This window comes from Schistocerca gregaria, chromosome 2, assembly GCF_023897955.1.
Source record: "Schistocerca gregaria isolate iqSchGreg1 chromosome 2, iqSchGreg1.2, whole genome shotgun sequence".
NCBI lineage: Eukaryota > Metazoa > Arthropoda > Insecta > Orthoptera > Acrididae > Schistocerca > Schistocerca gregaria.
This window is the reverse complement of record NC_064921.1, coordinates 859,130,282-859,154,014: the sequence shown is the minus strand read 5'-3', so window position 1 is coordinate 859,154,014 and position 23,733 is coordinate 859,130,282. Positions and strand designations below refer to the sequence as shown.

Sequence of the window (23,733 nt, the reverse complement as noted above, 5' to 3'; positions counted from 1 at the left end):
GAGAGTATATCGAAGGAGGGCCAAAGTAATAAGAAGCAGAAATCAGATTAGCGAAAAACTTAACATCGAAATTGTGGACCACAAAGTAGTCGAGGAAGGAATTCTACTATCTTGGACCAAAATAACACAGGACATATAAAGCAGAGCAACAGAGGCAAAGAGGCCATTCTGGCCAAGGAAGGTATGATAGTACCAAACACAGGCCATACTCCGACGAAGAAATTTCCAAGCATATACGTTTTGGAGCACAGCATTATGTGGTAGTGATCCGTGTACTGTGGGACAACCAGACAAGAAGAGATGTGCTACAGACGGATCTCGAAAATTAGGTAGACCGTTAAGATTTGGAGTAAGGAAGTTCTCCATAGAAACGTCCAAGAAAGGAACACGTGCAAAGCACTGAAAAGAAGAAGGAAATAACTTCCTTGGTAACAGAAGAAGTCTCAGAGGGTAAAAACTGTAGTGAAAGACAGAGATTGGAATACATCCAACAAATAATTGAAGACGTTGGTTATTCTGAGTTAAAGAGGTTGGCCCAAGGGAGGAATTAGTGGCGTGTCACATCAAACCAGTCCGACAATTAACAAAAACTCTCTTTGGGGAATTAACTTCGATGCTTATCATGCGTGCGATAACCCTGTCGCCTGAGAAGTCTGTGCAGATCATGAATGGTGCTATGGATCGTTACTGAGACTGCATGGTTGTCAGTTCATGCTGGGTTTCCAGAATTTCAACTGTGAAAGCCTCGAAATATAGTTTTAACGGGGGTGTAGTTTGGAGGTATTACTTTTACCATGCAAGTTGGATGACAGCAGTCGTCTATAAACACGGTATGACGATATTAGTCCGTCCACTCCAGAAATTCAATATGAGACAAAACTTGTTATTTGCAGTCTTTTTCTTTAATGCTATAAGGTCAATGGGCAGGAACTGTTGGCAATTATGCTTAATATATTGATAATAATACAAAAGTGAGAGATACACGAAAGAGAGTCACCTTCTTATTATATTATTTTTCATGAACATGAAGAGAACCAGGAAACGCGAAGCAGATTTCTCGTTTTATACGAGGCCGTTCGATAACTTAAGCCCCACTTATCTTTCTCAGAACATAAACACTGGCCATTAAAATTGCTACACCAAGAATAATTGCAGATGATAAACGGGTGTTCGTTGGACAAATATATTATACTAGAACTGACATGTGATTACATTTTCACGCAATTTGGGGGCATAGATCCTGAGAAATCAGTACCCAGAACAACCACCTCTGGCCGTAATAATGGCCTTGATACGCCTTCGCATTGAGTCAAACAGAGCTTGGATGGCGTGTACAGGTACAGCTGCCCATGCAGCTTCAACACGATCCAACAGATCATCAAGAGTAGTGACTGGCGTATTGTGACGAGCAAGTTGCTCGGCCACCATTGACCAGACGTTTTCAATTGGTGTGATATGTGCTGGCCAGGGCAGCAGTCGAACATTTTCTGTATCCAGGAAGCCCGTACAGGACCTGCAACATGCGGTCGTGCATTATCCTGCTGAAATGTAGTGTTTCGCAGGGATCAAATGAAGGGTAGAGTCACTGGTCGTAACACATCTGAAATGTAACGTCCACTGTTCAAAGTGCCGTCAGTGCGAACAAGAGGTGACGGAGACGTGACACCATACCATCACGCCGGGTGATACGCCAATATGGCGAAGACGAATACACGCTTCCAATGTGCGTACACCGCGATGTCGCCAAACACGGAGCCGACCATCGTGATGCTGTAAACAGAAGCTGGATTCATCCGAAATAATGACGTTTTGCCATTCGTGCACCCAGGTTCGTCGTTGAGTAAACTATCGCAGGCGTTCTTGTTTGTGATGCAGCGTCAAGGCTAACCGCAGCCATAGTCTCCGAGCCGATAGTCCATGCTGCTGCAAACGTTGTCGAACTGTTCGTGCAGATTTGTGTTGTCTTGCAAACGTCCCCATCTGTTGACTCAGGGATCGAGAGGTGGCTGCACGATCCGTTACAGCCATGCGGATTAGATGCCTGTCATCTCGACTGCTAGTGATACGAGACCGTTGGAATCCAGCACGGCGTTCCGTATTACCCTCCTGAACCCACCGATTCCTCATTCTGCTAACAGTAATTGGATCTCGACCAACGCGAGCAGCAATGTCGCGATACGATAAACCGCAATCGATATAGGTTACAATCCGACCTTTATCAAAGTCGTGATGGTACGCATTTCTCCTTCTTACACGAGGCATCACAACAACGTTTAACCAGGCAACGCCGGTCAACTGCTGTTTGTGTATGAAAATCGGTTGGAAACTTTCCTCGTGTCAGCACGTTGTAGGCGTTGCCACCGGTGCTAACCTTTTGTGAATGCTCTGAAAAGCTAATCATTTGCATATCACAGCAGCGTCTTCCTGTCGGGTACATTTCGCGTCTGTAGCACGTCATCTTCGTGGTGTAGCAATTTTAATTACCAGTAGTGTGGGTAAAATCTTCTGAGGTATTGTTGAAAGGAAAGTGCGAGTATTAGTTGAGGACCAATTGGATGAAAATCAGTGTGGGTTTAGGCCTCTTAGAGGTTGTCAGGAACAGATCTTTAGCTTACGGCAAATAATGGAGAAGTGTTATGAGTGGAACAGGGAATTGTATCTATGCTTTATAGATCTAAAAGAGTCATATGACCGGGTTCCTAGGAGGAACTTATTGTCTGTTCTACGAGATTATGGAATAGGAGGCAAACTTTTGCAAGCAATTAAAGGTCTTTACATGGATAGTCAAGCAGCAGTTAGAGTTGACGGTAAATTGAGTTCATGGTTCAGAGTAGTTTCAGAGGTAACACAAGGCTGCAACCTGTCTCCACTGTTGTTCATATTATTTACTAGTAGATGGGAACAATGGCAGGAGGGTGTCCACAATGAGGAAATCAAAGAAAAACTGGGAATGAACTCTACATATGTAGCAATCAGGGCGAACAGGCTTAGATGGTGGGGTCATGTTACACGCATGTGAGAAGCAAGGTTACCCAAGAGACTTAAGGGTTCAGCAGTAGAGGGTAGGAGAAGTCGGGGCACACCAAGGAGAAGGTAACGGGATTCGGTTAAGAATGATTTTGAAGTAATAGGTTTAACATCAGAAGAGGCACCAATGTTAGCACTGAATAGTGGAACATGGAGGAATTTTATAAGGGGGCTATGCTCCAGACCGAACGCTGAAAGGCATAATTAGTCTTAAATGATGCTGCTGCTGCTGCTGATGCTGATGATGATGATGATGATGGGGAGTGTATTTATTCGTAAGAGTCAGAATTTGGTGACAATATACATCAGCATGTCTTGTCCATGTCCTATTTTTCTTTGTAGTCTCCACCGCGTTCTAAGGCCGTATGTCAACGTTGTGGAAGAGCAAGTATTCCCTGCTGGTAAAAGCTCTTGTCCTGTAGGTATAGCAATGTTTACACTGCATGACTGACACTCTCGTCATCTTCAAAGTGTGTTCCCAATAGAGAATCTTTAAGCGGCCCAAAGAGTTGAAAGCCCGAAGGTGCTAGGTCTGGACTGTAGGGTGGACAAGACAATGATGTTCAGTCCAATCTGGCGATGTGTTTCCGGGTTCTCTGACTTGTGTGTGGGCGTGCATTATCGTGTTGGAGCAAGATTTCCGCTGGTTTCCTGTCGGATAGAAAACGTCGGAAACGGTTCTTGAGTTTATTCAGAGTCTTCACGTTTGCCTCTCAATTGATTGTTGAATCCACCACCATCCCAGAAGACTGTCACCATGACTTTTCCGGCAGAGGAGGTTGTTTTGAATTTCTTCTTTTGTGGTGAATGAGGATGATGATGCCACTCCAGGAAGGAGAGTCACCGTCTTATTGTATTAATTTTCAGGAGCGTGAAGAGAACCGGGAAACACGAAGCACTGCCTTTTTGTTTCCGTGCAAAGCGGTGCACCCAGCTTTCGTTCCCAGTAACGATCCTTTACAGAAAGGCCTCTCCGTCAGTCTCGAAACGCTCCAACAATTCAGACGAAATGGCCTTTCTTTGAAACTTGTGGTCAGCTGTGAGCATTCCTGGAACCCATCGTGAGCACCTCTTTGAATATCCGAGAGTCTCGATCATTGCAGACGCACTTACAATGCTGACCGACAATTGCAGTGCCAATTGTCGAGTAGTGATGCGCCATTCGTCACGAATAAAGGCACCCTCGCGATTCAGCATGTCTGGAGCAGTGGCTGTGACAGGACGTCCGGAGCGTGGTTGATCGTGGATAGCTGTTTCTGCATTTCCTGAAGCTGTAACTTTCTTTACCCAGCGCCCACCTGTACTCTTATCAACTGCAGCATCACCATACACTGCACACAAACGTTTATGGATGCTCACAACGGTTTCTTTTTCTGCACACAAGAACTGCTGCTTGTAACGTGAGTCGTATGTAGACGCCATTTTGACGCTGTACTGCGGCTCTGCCATTTGTCAGAACAGTTCTAAACTTCACCGGCGCACAAAACAAACATCAAATGTGAAGCTCCAACAAGAACGTTTGTCTATGTATATTAATGGCTTTTTAAAAATTGGGTCTTTACTTATTGAACGATCCTTGTGTTTCCCACCACATTAGCAACATCAGGAAATAGCACTTTCCTTGCCACATCACTAATAAGAGAAATGTCTTTTTCTTTTAATAGGAAAACTGTTGTCCTTGTCCACAGTCTCTAGAGCCATAACTTCTTGGTCATTTTCCAGTACTTTTTTGTACGGCGCAGACATCTGTAGCTGTATGGATTCCTCTTTCCTCCTCTTAATTTAGCCAATATATAATCTCTTCCTCCTATGTTTGCAGGATCAGTCATTATAATAGGATCTGATGTGGATTCTGCAAACAGAGCGACCTCATCCATGCTCTAGTCGCTCTCCAACAAATGTCGGAATCAGAATCAATCTCCTCAGTTTCCTTTCTACTTAGTGTACTTGCCATAGCTTTTGTCACTGGCATTTCTTTCTGGCTTTCCCGCCTCTGGCCTACTCTTTTTTTGTTTGGCAGCTTTTCCTTTTCAGCAGTGAGTATACTGCTGGGGTATGGTCTCCGGCGGTTGTTTTCCTGGTGTATGGTAGAGTCGGCATCCCGCGCTACACCGCTGTGTGGCTGTTGGTTGGGCCATAGGCGACAAAGTATCACTTTAAGGAATGTAATACAGTATTTTGAAATAGAGCGTATTGTGTCAATAATGAATAAATTAGCACACAGAGCACTATTTTCTTTGCATCTAACACAAATTTTACTGGTATGTAGTCAATACTTGCGTAAATGAGGCAAATGTTCCAGAACTCTGTGCACATTTATTTAAGTCTGAAACTGAAAATTCTAATGGAGAAAGAAATGATGACTAACTATTTATAATCAACGGCAGCATAACTAACAGCAGGAACATTTATGATAGGTGTGGTTTTCTTATGGATATACTGGGAGTATCAGTTTTTTGACAAGTTCTGACTATAAGTTTTAGGACATCTTACCCTGTATTTCTCGGACGTTGCGGGTCCCATATACGGTGATATTTAAAATGGCTCAGATTTCAATTAGCCATTGTTGCTATCAATTATGAATCGACTGCGCGTATGAACTTCAGGGCAGTTTCCCAAGAAACTGGGGTAGGGAGAGATGCATCAAAACAAAGTGACCGAAAAAAATCGCAGCACCTACAAGTTGCGCGACATAAGAAATAATTTGGAATATTATGTCTATTCAAATTTCACGACCGAGCGAGGTGGCTCAGTAGTTAGCGCATTGGACTCGCGTTCGGGAGGACGACGGTTCAGACCAGCTTCCGACCATTCTGATTTACGTTTTCCGTGATTTTTCTAAATAGCTTCAGGCAAATGTCGGGATGTTTCCTTTGAAAAAGCACGGCCGTTTTCCTTACCCATCCTTCCCTAATCCGAGGATGTTCTCCGTCTCTAATGACCTCTTTGCCGACAGGACGTTTAATCTCCTCCTCCTCCAAATTTCACGCCAGCTCAATAAGAGTGGCTTTAGTAGTGCCTCTAAGTGGGTGCAAATCAGGTTTGCTTTAAATATACACTGCAACGGTCGCGAGCGTTATTTAGCTTTGAGATTGGATATAGTGAGTTGATGTTAGCCGAGAACGCCTTTAAGGTGCCAAAGACGTCATTATCAACACCTCACTGACCCTGAACGAGGTCGTGTAACAGGGCTACGAGAATCTGGATGTTCCTTTGATGATATTGTAGAAAGACTTGGGAGGATTGTACCCATTGTACATGACTGCTGACAACGGTGGTCACGATAAAGTACGCTCGCAACAAGACTGGGCTCCAGACGGCAACTTACCACTACCGAGCGGGAAGACCTTCGTGTTCGGCCTATAGCTGTGGCGCGTCGTACTTCATCTGCAGCAGTAATTTGAGCAGCGGTTCTCACCGCAATGACGCTACGAATTGTTACAAACTGGTACTTCAAGAACAGCTCAAAGCCAGATGTCCTGTAGTGTGCATTCCACCAACCCCAAACCACCGACATTTGCGATTTCAGTGGTGTCAAGCGAGAGCCCATTGGAAGGCAGGGTGGAGGTCTGTTGTGTTTTCTGATGAAAGTTGTTTCAGCCTCAATGCCAATGATGGCGGTGCGGCCTGTTGTGCTGCCATTGACGAACAGCATTCTAGGGGGTGTTTTCCAGCAGGACAACGCACGCCCACATACTGCTGTTGTAATCCAACATGCTGTAAGGAGTATCGATATGTTGCCTTGGCGTGCTCAACTACCAGATCTATCTCCGGGTCGAGAACATATGGGACATTATCGGACGACAACTCCAGACAGCATTATCCACAACCAGCGTCAACCTTTGTATTGACTGACCAAGTGCAACAGGCGTGGAACTCCGTCGCACAAACTGGCATCTGGCACCCTTACTATACACAATGAGTGCACGTTTGCTTTCTTGCGTTCAACATTCGGTTATTAATGTACCAGCATTTGACATTTTCAGTGCCATACCTCGCATTTACATAAAACTGATCTTACAATGGTAGTGACTTAAATATGTTATCAAGATAAAAGTGTTCCCGAATTTCATTATTCTACATTAATTATTTTTCGTTGCTGTGATTTTTTTTTTTTTTTTTTTTTTTTTGCCAGTATATCTTAGAGTCCTTCATTTTAGGTGGTTGCCGCACAGGGTAGATACGCGGTCTTAGGCGCCTTGCCACGGTTCGCGCTGCTCTTCCCGTCGGAGGTTCGAGTCCTCCCTCGGGCATGGGTGTGTGTGTTGTCTTTAAAGTTACATTAAATAGTGTGTAAGCCTAGGGACCGATGACGTCAGCAGTCCGGTCCCATAGGGACTTAACCCAAATTTAGACAAACGACCTACTAAACAAGTGCCGAAACGGCTGGCCTTGTCTGAGGCCTTCCTCTTATCATTGTTTCCAGCGGTGACGGTGAGCGTTAGTGTTTACCACGAAGACGGCTTTTTTTTATTACTGTTGCATGTTGCTTCCCAACATGTGATAAAATTGCTTCGTCCACGGATCTAACTTCTAACCAATTTCGGGATGTTCTCCCCTGTTTCAGTTTCTTAGTGCCATATTTTCCCGAGGGCATGCAGCTTTACTGTATGATTAAATGATGATCGTGTCCTTTTGGGTAAAATATTCCGTAGGTAAAATAGTCCCCCATTCGGATCTCAGGGCGGGGACTACTCAGGAGGACGTTGTTATCAAGAGAAATAAAACTGGCGTTCTACGGATCGGAGCGTGGAATGTCAGATCACTTAATCAGGCAGGTAGGGTAGAAAATTTAAAAAGGGAAATGGATAGGTTAAAGTTAGATATAGTGGGAATTAGTGTAGTTAGGTGGCAGGAGGAACAAGACTTTTGGTGAGGTGAATACAGGGTTATAAATACAAAAACAAATAGGGGTAATGCAGGAGTAGGTTTAATTATGAATAAAAAAATAGCAGTACGGGTAAGCTACTACAAACAGCATTGTGAACGCATTATTGTGCCCAAGATAGACACGAAGCCCACGCCTACTACAGTAGTACAAGTTTATAAGCCAACTAGCTCTGCAGATAATGAAGAAATTGATGGAATGTATGATGCGACAAAAGAAATTACACTCCTGGAAATGGAAAAAGGAACACATTGACACCGGTGTGTCAGACTCACCATACTTGCTCCGGACACTGCGAGAGGGCTGTACAAGCAATGATCACACGAGCGGCACAGCGGACACTCCAGGAACCGCGGTGTTGGCCGTCGAATGGCGCTAGCTGCGCAGCATTTGTGCACCGCCGCCGTCAGTGTCAGCCAGTTTGCCGTGGCATACGGAGCTCCATCGCAGTCTTTAACACTGGTAGCATGCCGCGACAGCGTGGACGTGAACCGTATGTGCAGTTGACGGACTTTGAGCGAGGGCGTATAGTGGGCATGCGGAAGGCCGGGTGGACGTACCGCCGAATTGCTCAACACGTGGGGCGTGAGGTCTCCACAGTACATCGATGTTGTCGCCAGTGGTCGGCGGAAGGTGCACGTGCCCGTCGACCTGGGACCGGACCGCAGCGACGCACGGATGCACGCCAAGACCGTAGGATCCTACGCAGTGCCGTAGGGGACCGCACCGCCACTTCCCAGCCAATTAGGGACACTGTTGCTCCTGGGGTATCGGCGAGGACCATTCGCAACCGTCTCCATGAAGCTGGGCTACGGTCCCGCACACCGTTAGGCCGTCTTCCGCTCACGCCCCAACATCGTGCAGCCCGCCTCCAGTGGGGTCGCGACAGGCGTGAATGGAGGGACGAATAGAGACGTGTCGTCTTCAGCGATGAGAGTCGCTTCTGCCTTGGTGCCAATGATGGTCGTATGCGTATTTGGCGCCGTGCAGGTGAGCGCCACAATCAGAACTGCATACGACTGAGGCACACAGGGCCAACATCCGGCATCATGGTGTGGGGAGCGATCTCCTACACTGGCCGTACACCTCTGGTGATCGTCGAGGGGACACTGAATAGTGCACGGTACATCCAAACCGTCATCGAACCCATCGTTCTACCGTTCCTAGACCGGCAAGGGAACTTGCTGTTCCAACATGACAATTCACGTCCGCATGTATCCCGTGCCACCCAACGTGCTCTAGAAGGTGTAAGTCAACTACCCTGGCCAGCAAGATCTCCGGATCTGCCCCCATTGAGCATGTTTGGGACTGGATGAAGCGTCGTCTTACGCGGTCTGCACGTCCAGCACGAACGCTGGTCCAACTGAGGTGCCAGGTGGAAATGGCATGGCAAGCCGTTCCACAGGACTACATCCAGCATCTCTACGATCGTCTCCATGGGAGAATAGCAGCCTGCATTGCTGCGAAAGGTGGATATACACTGTACTAGTGCCGTCATTGTGCATGCTCTGTTGCCTGTGTCTATGTGCCTGTGGTTCTGTCAGTGTGATCATGTGATGTATCTGACCCCAGGAATGTGTCAATAAAGTTTCCCCTTCCTGGGACAATGAATTCACGGTGTTCTTATTTCAATTTCCAGGAGTGTATTTAGATAGTGAAGGGAGACAAAAATTTAATAGTCATGGGTGACTGGAATTCGAGAGTAGGAAAAGGGAGAGAAGGAAACATAGTAGGTGAATATGGATTGGGGTAAGAAATGAAAGAGGAAGCCACCTGGTAGACTTTTGCACAGAGCATAACTTAATCGTAGCTAACACTTGGTTCAAGAATCATGAAAGAAGGTTGTATACATGGAAGAACCCTGGAGATACTAAAAGGTATCACATAGATTATAAAATGGTAAGACAGAGATTTAGGAACCAGGTTTTAAATTGTATGACATTTCCAGGAGCAGATGTGGACTCTGACCACAATCTATAGGTTATGAACTGTAGATTAAAACTGAAGAAACTGCAAAAAGGTGGGAATTTAAGGAGATCGGACCTGGATAAACTGACCAAACCAGAGGTTTTACAGAGTTTCAGGGACAGCATAAGGGAACAGTTGACAGGAACGGGGGAAATAAATGCAGTAGAAGAAGAATGGATAGCTTTGAGGGATGAAGTAGTGAAGGCAGTAGAGGAACAAGTAGGTAAAAAAAACGAGGACTAGTGCAAATCCCTGGGTAACAGAAGATATATTGAATTTAATTGATGAAAGGAGAAAATATATACTGGGTATAGGAAAATTAAAGAGAACGTTTGAAGAAAAGAGAACGACTTGTATGAATATCAATAGCTCAGATGGAAACCCAGTTCTAAGCAAAGAAGGGAAAGCAGAAAGGTGGAAGGAGTATATACAGGGTCTATACAAGGGCGATGTACTTCAGGACAATATTATGGAAATGGAAGAGGATGTAGATGAAGATGAAAATGAAATTGGAGATACGATACTGAAAGACCTGAGTCGAAACAAGGCCCGCAGAGTAGACAGCATTCTATTAGAACTACTGACAGCCTTGTGAGAGCCAGTCCTGACAAAACTCTATCATCTGGTGAGCAAGATGTAAGAGACAGGTGAAATACCCTCAGACTTCAAGAAGAATATAATAATTCCAGTCCCAAAGAAAGCAGCTGTTGACAGATGTGAAAATTACCGAACTGTCAGTTTAATAAGTCACAGCTGCAAAATACTAACGCGAATTATTTACATACGAATGGAAAAACTGATAGAAGCCGACCTCGGGGAAGATCAGTTTGGATTCCGTAGAAATGCTGGAACACGTGAGGCAATACTTACCCTACGACTTATCTTAGAAAAAAGATTAAGGAAAGTCAAACCTACGTTTCTAGCATTTGTAGGCTTAGAGAAATCTTTTGGCAATGTTGATTGGAACATTCTCTTTCAAATTCTGAAGGTGGCAGAGGTACAATACAGGGCGCGAAATGCTATTTACAATTTGTACAGAAAGCAGATGGCAGTTATAAAAGTCGCGGTCTATGAAAGGGAAGCAGTGGTTGGAAAGGGAGTGAGACATTGTTGTAGCCTATCACCAATGTTATTCAATCTGTTTATTGAGCAAGCAATAAAGGAAACAAAAGAAAAGTTCGGAGTAGGAATTAAGATCCATGGAGAAGAAATAAAAACTTTGAGGTTCGCCGATGACATTGTAATTCTGTCAGAGACAGCAAAGGACTTGGAAGAGCAGTTAAACGGAATGGACAGTGTCTTGAAAGGAGGATATAAGGTGAACATCAACAAAAGCAAAACGAGGATAATGGAATGTAGTCTAATTAAGTCGGGTGATGCTGAGGGAATTAGATTAGAAAGTGAGACACTTAAAGTACTAAAGGAGTTTTGCTATTTGGGGAGCAAAATAAATGATGATGTTCGAAGTAGAGAGGATATAAAATGTAGACTCGCAATGGCAAGGAAAGCGTTTCTGAAGAAGAAAAATTTGTTAACATCGAGTGAAGATTTAAGAGTCAGCAAGTCGTTTCTGAAAGTATTTGTGTGGAGTGTAGCCATATATGGAAGTGAAACGTGGACGATAAATAGTTTGGACAAGAAGAGAATAGAAGCTTTCGAAATGTGGTGCTACAGAAGAATGTTGAAGATTAGATGGGTAGATCACATAACTAATGTGGAGGTATTGAATGGAATTGGGGAGAGGAGGAGCTTGTGGCACAACTTGACCAGAAGAAGGGTTCGGTTGGTATGACACATTCTGAGACATCGAGGAATCACCAATTTAGTATTGGAGGGTAGCGTGGAGGGTTAAAATCGTAGAGGGAGACCAAGAGATGAATACACTAAGCAGATTCAGAAGGATGTAGGCTGCAGAAGGTACTGGGAGATGGAGAAGCTTGCACAGGATAGAGTAGCATGGAGAGCTGTATCAAACCAGTCTCAGGGCTGAAGACCACAACAACAACAGTGCAATATTCTGTGGCCCGGTGTCTTGTTACCTTTGCCTGTATGAAAATTATCGCGTTTTATCACAAGAGATTTCAATTTATCGTTGAGTAAAAAATTTCAAGTTAGCGTGTTTCAGGCACCAAACTGCCTCAAAAATCGCTTTATATCTTACACTTAATAATTTCTTTCGTTAAACATCCACACAAGAACCACGATAAGCTTACTACCAATATGACGTTATTTATTGCGTTTTTTTCATTAGTTCACTGTGTCTAGCACGGCGCGATCATAGACTTTTTAGCTACAAGTTAAGGAATGGGCTAGACATTTTACCAGGTGTCGCTTCTCAAATGTCAGTACAACTGATTTTTTTACGTTTATTTAACAGGCTATTCTCTTCAGAAGAATCCACCATTGCTGAACGGTGGCGAAAGCATCCATTTGAGATTTTGGGCGGCGGGGAAGGGGGAAATAACGGGGTGGGAGGAAGGGCGCTGCTGAATCATGCTAAAGATGCGTCAGAGCTTCTTGTAATTCTCATCCTGACCCAGATTTGTATATACGTTTAAATTTTTATTTGTGTCAAAGAATCTGCTTACGGGGGTTGGAATACGATAATGAAATGCCTGAAATGCTCCGTAAATATATACAGCATCTCAAGAGGTGAGGGCCAGTTAAACTCGCAGGAAAATATGAAAAACGGAGGATTGAATACGGAACGTTTGACTACCAAGACACTTCTTATAGTTCCATTACGTTCTACGTAGACTAAGTCCGGCTTCCGTGCTTAATTGTACAGACAACATCAAAGAAGTCACAGTCACAACCCTGAGATGAAATTAAGTGGCCTGCAGACATAGAGCATCTCGCGCATCCACAACGTCGCATAAACACAATTATGTTGTCGGCGGAAATGGGAAATTAAGTTGTGGGTACCCACGCGAAGTACAAAGAAATATGGCTGATCCGTATGCTGACCTACACCACCAACTGCAGGTGCAAATTTGTGCAAAATGCGTATTTCTTACCAATATGAAGGACAACGCAATCTGTAAATAGGCACGAACATACCGTTACTATCGCGGTTCGATTCTGGAGGGTATAACGGAATTTTCTAGTGATAGTGTTTAGCCATCGTTTCCCTCGTAGAAAATTTAGATATGATCATCATCGACTGAAGTGGGTAGAAATGTCTTCGTGTGAGTGTAGATGAAGTTCGACAGCAACCAAATCATCATAGGCTGACCTCAATTTGCGAGGGTGATCCAACTGAAATCCTTAAAAGTTCCATAAAATTTCTGAAAGTTGTACAGTTGGTTTGGAAGCTGGCAGAAGTTATCCTTCCATTTTGAGACATGACGAGCAGTTAGCAGCCTGTTACTGTATCATAGAAAAGAAAACTATGTCAGAACAAAGGTGGCCAACACCTTATATACTTGCACCGCTTGCAACAGCAATCTGAGATACGTCCTTGAGTAGTGAAGCTATTAAACACGTGGAAATACATCGCAGGATGGAAGTACAGTACGGTAATTCATGTTTATGCCTTCAGCAAGTGTACGATTGGTGCAGAAAGTGTAAAATACGAGAAATTTCTGTGGAAGATGTTCCGCGGCCGGTTCAGGGACACAGCACAGTAACGAACGAAAACATTACCGCTGTTGTGAGAAGGAAAACTGTAAACTAATTGAAACTAATTAGTCGCTGTTTTGGATATTAGTGCTGGTTAGCACACAATTTTGTCTATGAGGTGGTGGATTTAATACAGAGTGCGCAATGGTGGCGCCACGTCAGGTGACTGCTGAAATGAAAGCTCGTTGAATCGGTATCTTTGAGGAACATTTGCGTTGTTTCCAGGTCGAAAGTAATGGGCTTCTGGAGAGAATTGTTACATGAAACCTGGGCTCACTAACACCAACCTAAAAAGAAAAGAGCGAGCACAGACTGGTGCCGTACCTCTTCGCCAAATAAAAGGAATGAGCACTCAACGATTGCTGCTCATCAATTTCAGCGACTTAGTACAACTGGCTGTTGTACGCAGCTGATGGTGCAGTCTGAAGATGACCTAAGTCTAGGCCGAAACCAGCCATTTTAATAAAATAACCATCACGATCTAGCCTGTTTCTTCACTGATTTTATATGGCTTACAAGATCGCTGTTCCCAAAAATGTTACCAAAAATTTTGAATTCCGAAAGTAATTTCTGGAGCATCCGAAAGGAGTGTTATAACGCCGCTGTATTTGCATGAATTAATTAATCGACAACGTCTGAAGCTACATGGGGCTGTTTTCGATAATGTGGTTGTGTGTAATAAGGTAACAGTATGAGAAGAGCTGCAGAGGACTGATGAGTGAGGCAGGGGCTGAACGTAAATAAATGTAACATACTGCGCACACATAGTAAAAGAAATCCACTACTGTACAATTACAATATTGACGACAAATCAATGGAAACAGTATCTACCGTAAAATACGAAGGAGTAACCATTCGGAGCGACCTAAAGTGGATGACCATATAAAAACAAACATTACGAAAAGCGGATGCCAGTCTGAGATTAATTGGTAGAATGTTAAGGAAACGTCATTCATCCACAAAAGAAGTGCCTTGGAAAAGACATTTGAGACCGATTATCAGTCTGGGGCACTTACCAATTAGCATTAATATGATAGTTAGAGAAAATCTAACGGTGAGCCAGGCATGAGGGAAAACGACTGGTTAAAATACATACCGATCTTTTAGTTATGAATAACAGGAATTTGTTTCGTCTCGACTATAATGTTTTTTTAAATTTTTTACTAATAACCGATTAAAAAACCGAAATATGAATAATTCATATCAGCACTGCTACATTTTTTTTTTGTTTTTAAGTAAACCTTTCTTAAAGGAGGAGTAAGTTTTATTCGTGAAATTTATATTGGTTTGAAATATTGGGTTATTATAGAACATGAGGACAGTAAGCAGTGCTATTTTAGTAATAATGCCGACGGAAACGAGCAAGAAACATAGGGCGTAAGAACTGGTACAGCACTGCTGAGAAAATAATGTCTGTGTTGTCGTGTGTTCTGGCTTAACGTACGCACGTACATGTAGTGTGCAAGACTTGCCACAACCTGATCTATTCGGTAGCTTCTCGCTGTCGGCGACGGGTTATCCCCCATATTGCAGAATAGCACCAGCCCTGGTCTGTAAATATTTTTACCAAGTTACGTAGCAATGAAGCGCAACGCTTCATTTGCTTGAAAATATGAAAGATTTGTCTGCCATTTCTATGAAATAATGAAAGAGGAAGGAAGTTACGGCAACAATAATAAATTAAAAACTTAAAAACAATTAATTCATAGTACTGAATAAAAATAGAAAATATCTGATCTGCTGCCTGTGTGTACATAATATGCCTTTATTTGCTTGTAGCCCTTGGAAACGGACAAATTAACATGAACAACAAAGGAAACATTTTTTACCTTTTAGCACTGAGTATTCATAAAGCCCAAACAGTGCTATGATCTCCCATTACAAGATGATTTTTGAGATGACTTCGAAAAAATCAGTGTCACTAGGAGAATACTGGTGATTTTTTGTTGTGTTCAACCAGTTATCACCTTTCAAGAAGAGCAGTGAACGATTGACGCACTATGTTTTCGTTTAAATTGCGTATGTAATGTGAAATTCTGAGTCTTTGCTTCTTGAAATTAAGAGAGAATTTCTCAATCTACCTTCGATTTCCATGCTTATTACGGAAAATAATAACAACAAAAAAAGCAAAATTGATTATTTCAGCAGTCGGTTACTTTGAGCGGTTTTAACAGTCAAGCCGGCCGCGGTGGTCTAGCGGTTCTAGGCGCGCAGTCCGGAACCGCGCGACTGTTACAGTCGCAGGTTCGAATCCTGCCTCGGGCATGGATGTGTGTGATGTCCTTACGTTAGTTAGGTTTAAGTAGTTCTAAGTTCTAGGAGACTGATGACCACAGATGTTAAGTCCCATAGTGCTAAGAGCCATTTGAACCATTTATTTCACCCTTGAGTGAGTGAGATTCGGTCCGCTCGTTGTGTCAGCGGATAATCGGGGTTGATGGTATAGGTACAACTGACCTGAAGGCATTGACAATGCGATGCGTTTTCCTTAGTCACTAATGTGATTGTTTACTGTCATGTCACTGCGTGTTTTCGATAGCGGCCAAGCGCAATAATTTCGCGGTTAAGTAGTACAGTTACAGAACCACCTTGTTGATGCAGCTTTCACAACACAAATACGTCACGGAGCTTACCCAGCGCTCGGGCTGCGCCTGAACCTGTGACGTCAGCGCGGTCAGCAGCAGACAGATGAGCAGCGCGGCGGCTTGCATGGCTGCGACTGGCTGCTGGACTCCGCGGTGAGGGCCGCTATATTGACGCTTCCGTGTGCTTCCCCTCCCGCCTAGCTCGCCCACGCAATCCGTCTAGCGCGCACGTCCTCTGCACACACACACACACACACACACACACACACACACAGCGTCGTTCCACGGTCGTCATTCCGTAACACTCTCACCTCCCAGTGTGCGCCACGTTTGTGGAATAAGATATTGCGGTAGCCATCCCACATGATAGCTTGGGTTTTTTCCCCTTCTACTCAGATGTATTTCAGCATGTCTGAGTCTTCTCTTTTCTTTTAAAATGCCATTGCACTTACCACGTAAGGTACGGTGTCCCAGGGGGTTAACCCGGCACCGGTGCTCTGAGGAAATTTCGCCACTGTTGGTATTTTTGATAGCCAAATGGTAATAGTTTGCTGTACGCTGTATTACCAGTGTCCATATCCCTAACGAAGGCCACGTAAATTAGAACAGTGTGCGCGGATGAAAAGGAATAGTGAATGCATTCTGCACAGGGGAGACTGAGGACAGTATGTGGCACTCAATGTTTACTGTTTTGTTTTTAACCTCTAAGTAGCTGCGATATTAGTAGTAGTAGTAGTTTTATTCATCTTTGAAATAAATTTTTAAATTGCGTCAGGCAAATGCCACTTTTGTAACCCACTGCAGGCAAATGCTAAGGTGGTGCTTCTGAAACTGAAATTCGTGTATCTTTAGAAAAATCGATGCACAAAGCGTAGCACAAGAAAATCGATAAGTGGGTCTAAGGCTTCTATCTAGTCACTAGTTGACCAGTCTCATGTGGCAGTAGAAGATAGCAAAAGTAAAGCCGAAGTTTTAAATTTCGTGTTTAAGGAATCATTCAAGCAGGAGAATCGTACAGACATACCATAGTTTGACCATCGCACATAGTAATAAGAATCGCTGGTGTAGAGAAAAAATTAAAAGAACTGAAAACAAATAAGTCGCCAGGTCCTGATGAAATCCCGTTTCGGTTTTACAAAGAGTAGTCTACAGCATTGGCCCCTATTTAGCTTGCATTTATGGCGCATATCTCGCCAAGCGGAAAAGAGTGCAGATGACACTTGCATATAAGAAAAGTAAAAGAACGGACTTCCAAAACTGTAGACCAATATCTTTAACATCAAATTCGCTACAGGCTCCTTGAACAAATTCTCTGTCCGAATATGATAAATTCCCTTGAGGAGGGAAAAGCTTCTATCCACAAATCAGCACATTTTTAGGAAACATAGCTAGTGCGGAACTCAACTTGCCCTTTGCTCACTTGAGATCCTACAATCTATTGATGAAAGGCAACAGGCACATTCCACATTCCTAGATTTCCGTAAAGCATTTGATATGGTGCCACACCGCCGACTGTTAACGAAGCTACAAGTGTACGGAATAGGTTCCCAGATATGCGAGTGGCTCGAAGACTTTTTAATTAACAGAACCCAGTATCTTGTCCTCGACGGCTAGTGTTCATCAGGTAGAAAAGTATATTCAAGAATACCCCAGGGACGTGTGATAATACTGCTGTTGTATTACATATGCATACATATATATAATGAGATCTGCCAGACAGATGAAGCTGCAGTGTATGGGAAGGTGTCGTCGTTGAGGTGCTGTAGAAGGATTCGAAATGACTTAGACATAACTTCTAGTTGGTGTAATAAATGGCAGCTAGCTAAAAATGTAGAGAAATGTAGGTTAACGCAGATAGATAGGAAAAATCAATCCACAATGCTCGAAAACAGTGCTGCTTCACACAATCACGTCGATTAAATTTCTAGCGTAACGTTTCAAAGCAATATCGAATGTAATGACGATGAAAGCACTGTAGTAGGGCAGGCGAATGGTCGGTTTCGGTTTATTTGGATAATTTTAGGAAAGTGTGGCTCGTCTGTAAAGGAAACAGCGTATAGGACACTAGTGTGACTCATTGTTCAGTACTGTTCTAGTACTTTGGATCGGAACTAGGTCGGATTAAAGGAAGATATCGAAGCGATTCAGAAGCGCGTTACTAAATTTGTTACCAGTAGGTTCGAACAGCACGCAGGTATTACGGAGATGCTTCGGGCACTCAAGTCTGAATCACCGGAGGGAAGGCTACGTTTTTTCGAAGAACACTATTGGGCAAATCTAGAGAACCGGCATGTGAGGCTGACCACAGAGCGATTCTACTACCGCCAACGTACATTTTCCGTAAGGATCTCGAAGGTAAGATAAGAGAAGTTTGACCTCATTGAGGAGGCTTATAGACAGTCGTTTTCCGCCGCTCTCTTTGCGAGTGGAACAGGACAGGGAGTGACTAGTACTGGAACAGGGTACCCATCGGCAAACACGGTGCGGTGGCTGGAGTAGTGTGTGTGCAGATGCACATGTAGATGCGAATGTATAAAAGGGCACGATCGAATTCCTTCCTCATCTTCCGTAATCGCAGTCTCTGCTTCTCTATAGACCTCGCTGTCGATGAGGCACTAAACTCCCCTCTTTTTTTTTCGATTCATTTTTACAAGGATATTCGACATGTCGTGATATTACAATTTAAGAACAATAAAAATAGCATAATTCACATACACAGGAATTGATGTACCGACTGTGCTGGTTTGACAAGCATGGAACAGGTAGTCGATCGTGGACTTGTAGTAGGAATCATCCCGTCATTTGCCTTAATTTACGGAAACCACGGGAAACCTAAATCAAGATGGCTATATGGCCATCACAGTCTTCATACTCCCCGAATAAAAGGCCAGTTCTATTTACAACAGTGCAACATCATTCGCTTTATTCCTGTTGTACAATACTGTTCTGCAAAGATGATATTTAATAATGTAAAAAGCTAGTGTTAAAGTGTTCATTCATTTTTTACTACCGCTCCTTACACATATTACGTACTTATTATTACATAATGTAAAACTACACTTACTATCAGCTGACATGAGGGCCATAGAGACGGTTTGGCTCAATTTTGCGTACCGCAACTTCTCATTGGCTAGACCGATATGTGTTAGTATTATTCACTGCGGAACTTTAGCAGTAAGGTTTCCCAGAAAAGGAGACAACAGTGTGAAAGAATTATGTGAAAAGAGAGTTTATTATTATTACTGTTATTGCTTGAGCTGCTGTTTACTAAATCCCAAATCAGTGTTATCTAAGTAAGCATTCCATGGGGCAGAGTATATTTCTTAAGAGGCACTTTTTAACAGTAATTTTAAGTAATTTTGCTTTCGTAATCTCCTTGAGCAGTTTATTGTGTTACGCTGTTAATCCTCACCGTGTCTCTCATAAATGGTTCAAATGGCTCTGAGCATTATGGGACTTAACATCTATGGTCATCAGTCCCCTAGAACTTAGAACTACTCAAACCTAACTAATCTAAGGACAACACACAACACCCAGCCATCACGAAGCAGAGAAAATCCCTGACCCCGCCGGGAATCGAAACCGGGAACGCGGGCGCGGGAAGCTAGAACGCCACCGCACGACCACGTCACCGTGTCTCTCCCCCTACACTATTTCATGTAACAAAGAACCGTATATAGCAGAAAAATCGCTTCTTTGAAAAACAAAAATTAGTTTTATTAAATATCTGCTAACGAATGATTAATACTGACTGCGATTAGTTGCTACCATAACGTAACTGCAGAAACTATTATTTTCCTATTTCTCACTTTTAGAGCCTATGAAGATTCATCACTAGATTGTGGGAGTTCATAGGAACTTCATTTTTGCAGCAAGTGCAATTAGTCCCTGGCTTATGTAACTCCGTAATTTACAAGCAGTTTAAAAACATCCGTTTCAAGTAAGTGCAGAAAATACAGCACTTATATGCGTGTGATTCAAGAACTAGGATACAAACATTCAACTTAAGCACTTAGCGACATTACAAACCATCCACTAATTTAACACGGTCGCAGTGTTCGTCAGCCAGAACGGCTGGAACAAATACACAGAAGAGCCAAAGAAACTGGTACACCTGCCTAATGTCGTGTAGGGCCCCCGCGAGCACGAAGAAGTGCCGCAACACGACGTTGCAGGGACTCGACTAATCTCTGAAGTACTGCTGGAGGGAACTGACACCATGAATCCGGTAGGGTTATCCATAAATCCATAAGAGTATGAGGTGGTGAAGATCTCTTCTGAACAGCACTTTGCAAGATATTCCACATATGCTCAATAATATTCATGTCTTTGGAGTTTGGTTGCCATCGGAAGTGTTTAAACTTAGAAGAGTGTGCAGAAAATCGGGACGTGTGGGGTGTCGCATTGTCCTGCTGGAATTGCCCAGTCCGATGGAATGCATAATGGACATGAACGGATGCAGGTGGTCAGACAGGATACTTACGTACTTGTCACCTGTCAGAGTCGTATCTAGTCATATCAGGGGCTCCATATCCCTCCAACTGCACACGTTATACACCATTACAGAGCCTCCATCAGCTCTAACAGTCCCCAGCTGACTTGCAGGGTCCATGGATTCATGAGATTGTCTCCGTACCTGTACACGTCCATCCGCTCGATACAATTTGAAACGAGACTCATCCGACCAGGCAACATGTTTCCAGTCATCAACAATCCAATTTCGGTGCTGACGGGCCCAGGCGAGGCACATGCTTTGTACCTTGCAGTCATCAAGGGTGCACGAGGACGCCTTCTGCTTCGAAAGCCCATATCAATGACGTTTAGTTGAATGGTTCGCACGCTGACACTTGTTGGTGGCCGAGTTTTGAAATCTGCAGCAGTCTGCGGAAGGGTTGCACTTCTGCCACGTTGAACGATTCTCTTCAGTCGTCGTTGGTCTCGTTCTCGCAGGACCTTTTCCCGCCCGCAGCGATGCCGGAGACTTGATGTTTTACCGGATTCCTTATATTCACGATACACTCGTGAAATGCGCGTACGGAAAATCCTCACTTCTTCGCTACTCGGACACGCTGTGTCCCATCGCTCGTGGTGCCGATTATAACACCACGACCAGACTCACTTAAATCTTGATAACCTGCCATTGTAGTAGCTGTACCCGATCTACCAACTGTGCCAGACACTTGTGTTATACAGACGTTGCGTACCGTATCGTCGTATTCTACCTGTTTACATATCCATGTATTTGAATACGCATGCCTAGACCAGTTTATTTAGCGCTTCAAAGTACATGGCCCGTAGCTTAATATTTACGTCGATACAATGCCAGTTTTAAAAGAAAATAATTAGAAACATGTGAAAGAATAAAGGCTTTTGAAAATTGACAGTTAGGCTCACCACACACAATGCAAAATCAATAGGTACATGCAGTGCTGATTCTTTTTTACAATCATTCTGACATTCTAATGGTGAAAGGTGCAAAAAGTAGCATTTCATCTCGTGAGTGGTTGGGCCAGAATTTTAACTTTGAAATTCAGCACAGTCATTCAGTATATGGTCCTCCATCTCTGGGGAGATTAATGAGTGGGGCCTTCCCTTGTTCACGTTTTGGGATGCTAGAGAACCTGTGTGCCAAAGACGTTGTAAAATACGGCTGAACAACTTACTTGGTGATAGTCTTAGTCATATCCACGACATCTTTCATCCTCCCCTATAAACCACTGTTCCGGACCTATATTTATTCGTCTTGGATGTCTTGTTTCGATGACTACTATTATCCCTCGAAATATTCGACACTTTCTTTCACACCCCGTACTTGTCACATACATGCAAACATTTGAAATGCGATTTCTAAGATGAGTTGCAGGTGTAATAATAGTTGAATGATGGGAAACGAAGATATCAGAACTCTATATACAACTATTCAAAAAGACATAATACTGTTGCAATTACGGAAGAACAAATCTCAATGGCAACAAAGGGGGAAAAACAGACTATTTTGAACGGAACAGTTGTAAGACTCGGTCCATGAATAATGATAATCACCACCTTTGGTATTTAGAAGCATTACTTTTACACAACATCCACAATGTTATTGCACAGTAATATACGTTTATGTATTGGTCCGAATCGTCAACGTCAACACCACATCAAGACCACCACCACCATCACCAGCACCATCAGCCCTTTGACATCCATTGCTGGATAAAGGTCTCCTCATGCAACTTTTTTTTTGTCCTCAGTCGTCTGACTCGTTTGGTGAGGCCCGCCAGGAATTCCTCTCCTGTGCCGACCTTTGCATCAAAGGGCAGCAATTGCAGGCGACATCCTCAGTTATTTGTTGGACGTACTCCAAGCTCTGTCTTCCCCTGCAATTTTTACGCTCTACAGCTTCCTCGAGTACCATGGATATTATTACTTGATGTTTTAATACAAGCCCTATCTTCCTGCCATTTCTTCTTGTCGACGTTTTCCAGAAATTCATCTCCTTTTCGATTCTGTGGAGACCTTACTTCTCATCTTATCGGTCCACCAAATTATCTACACACTTCTATAACACCACATCTCAAACGCTTCTATTCTCTTCTTCTTCGGCTTTCCCTTAGGCCATGGTTCACTTCCTTACAGATGTGTTTCAAACGAACATTCTCAGAAATTTATTTCTCAAATTAAAGTCGATGTTTAATACTAGCAGACCCCTTTGGCGTGGAATGCCCACTTTGTCTATGCTTGTCTGCTCCTGCTTTCTTCCACGCTTCATCCGTTGTGTAGATTTTTTTTCTACGATAGAAAACTTTCTTTACTTTGTCAACTTGGTGGTTTCCAAGTTCGATGTCAAAATTTATCGCTAATCTCATTTCTGCCATTCCGTATTACTTCTGTCTTTCTTCGATTTACCATCAAACCATATTGTGTGCTCGTTGGACTGTTCGTTCCTGCGCTTCTTCCTTGCTTTTGCTCATCAGGGCAGTCATTCATCTGCAAACCCTATCATTGATATTTTAACTTGAACTTATCTTAGTATCGATCTTTCTTTCGTTTCCGTCATTGCTTCTTCCATGTATATATGAGCAGCAGGGGTGAAAAACTGCAGCCCTGTTTTACACCTTTTTTAATGCGATCACTGCATTCTAGGTCTTCCATCCTTATTATTACCTCTTAGTTCTTGTAAATATCGTATATTGTCTGACTTTTCCTATTTTCCTGGCAATATCTCACCATTTTATACTTTCTAACGCATATTCCAAATCGACATATCCTCTTAATGTCCCTTGATTTTTCTAAAGTCTTGCTTCCATTATTAAGTGTAACGTCAGACCCACCTCTCCAGAGGATTTACCTTTTATAAGGTCAAACTAACCGCCATCTAACAGATTTTCAATTTTCTTTTCTATTCTTCTATACACTATTCTTGCTAGCACCTTGGATGAGAGCTGTTAACCTGATTGTATGATAGTTCTCGCACTTCTCTGTCGTTGCTATCTTCGGGATGGTGTGGATGATATTATTCCGATAGGCTGATTAGTCGTATGGTTGCCACCATCCTTCAATGATTTTAGAATTTCTGTAGTAATTGTATCTAAACCTTGCGCTATATTCGATCACAAGTGTTCCAAAGCTCTGCTAAGCTCGCACGCTAATATTTCA

At 43.2% G+C, this 23,733-nt stretch overlaps 1 protein-coding gene across 1 annotated transcript in view; it reads right to left on the bottom strand.

Annotated features, from left to right (window-relative positions):
- Positions 1–16,271, bottom strand: part of LOC126335237 (uncharacterized) — a 47,290-nt gene extending 31,019 nt beyond the window's left edge. Inside the window, exon 1 of the mRNA XM_049998277.1 lies at positions 16,138–16,271. Within this exon, the coding sequence (XP_049854234.1) occupies positions 16,138–16,215 (78 nt within the window). The 5' untranslated portion in view covers positions 16,216–16,271. The remainder of the gene's footprint in view (positions 1–16,137) is intronic.
- Between the last annotated feature and the right edge of the window lie 7,462 nt (positions 16,272–23,733).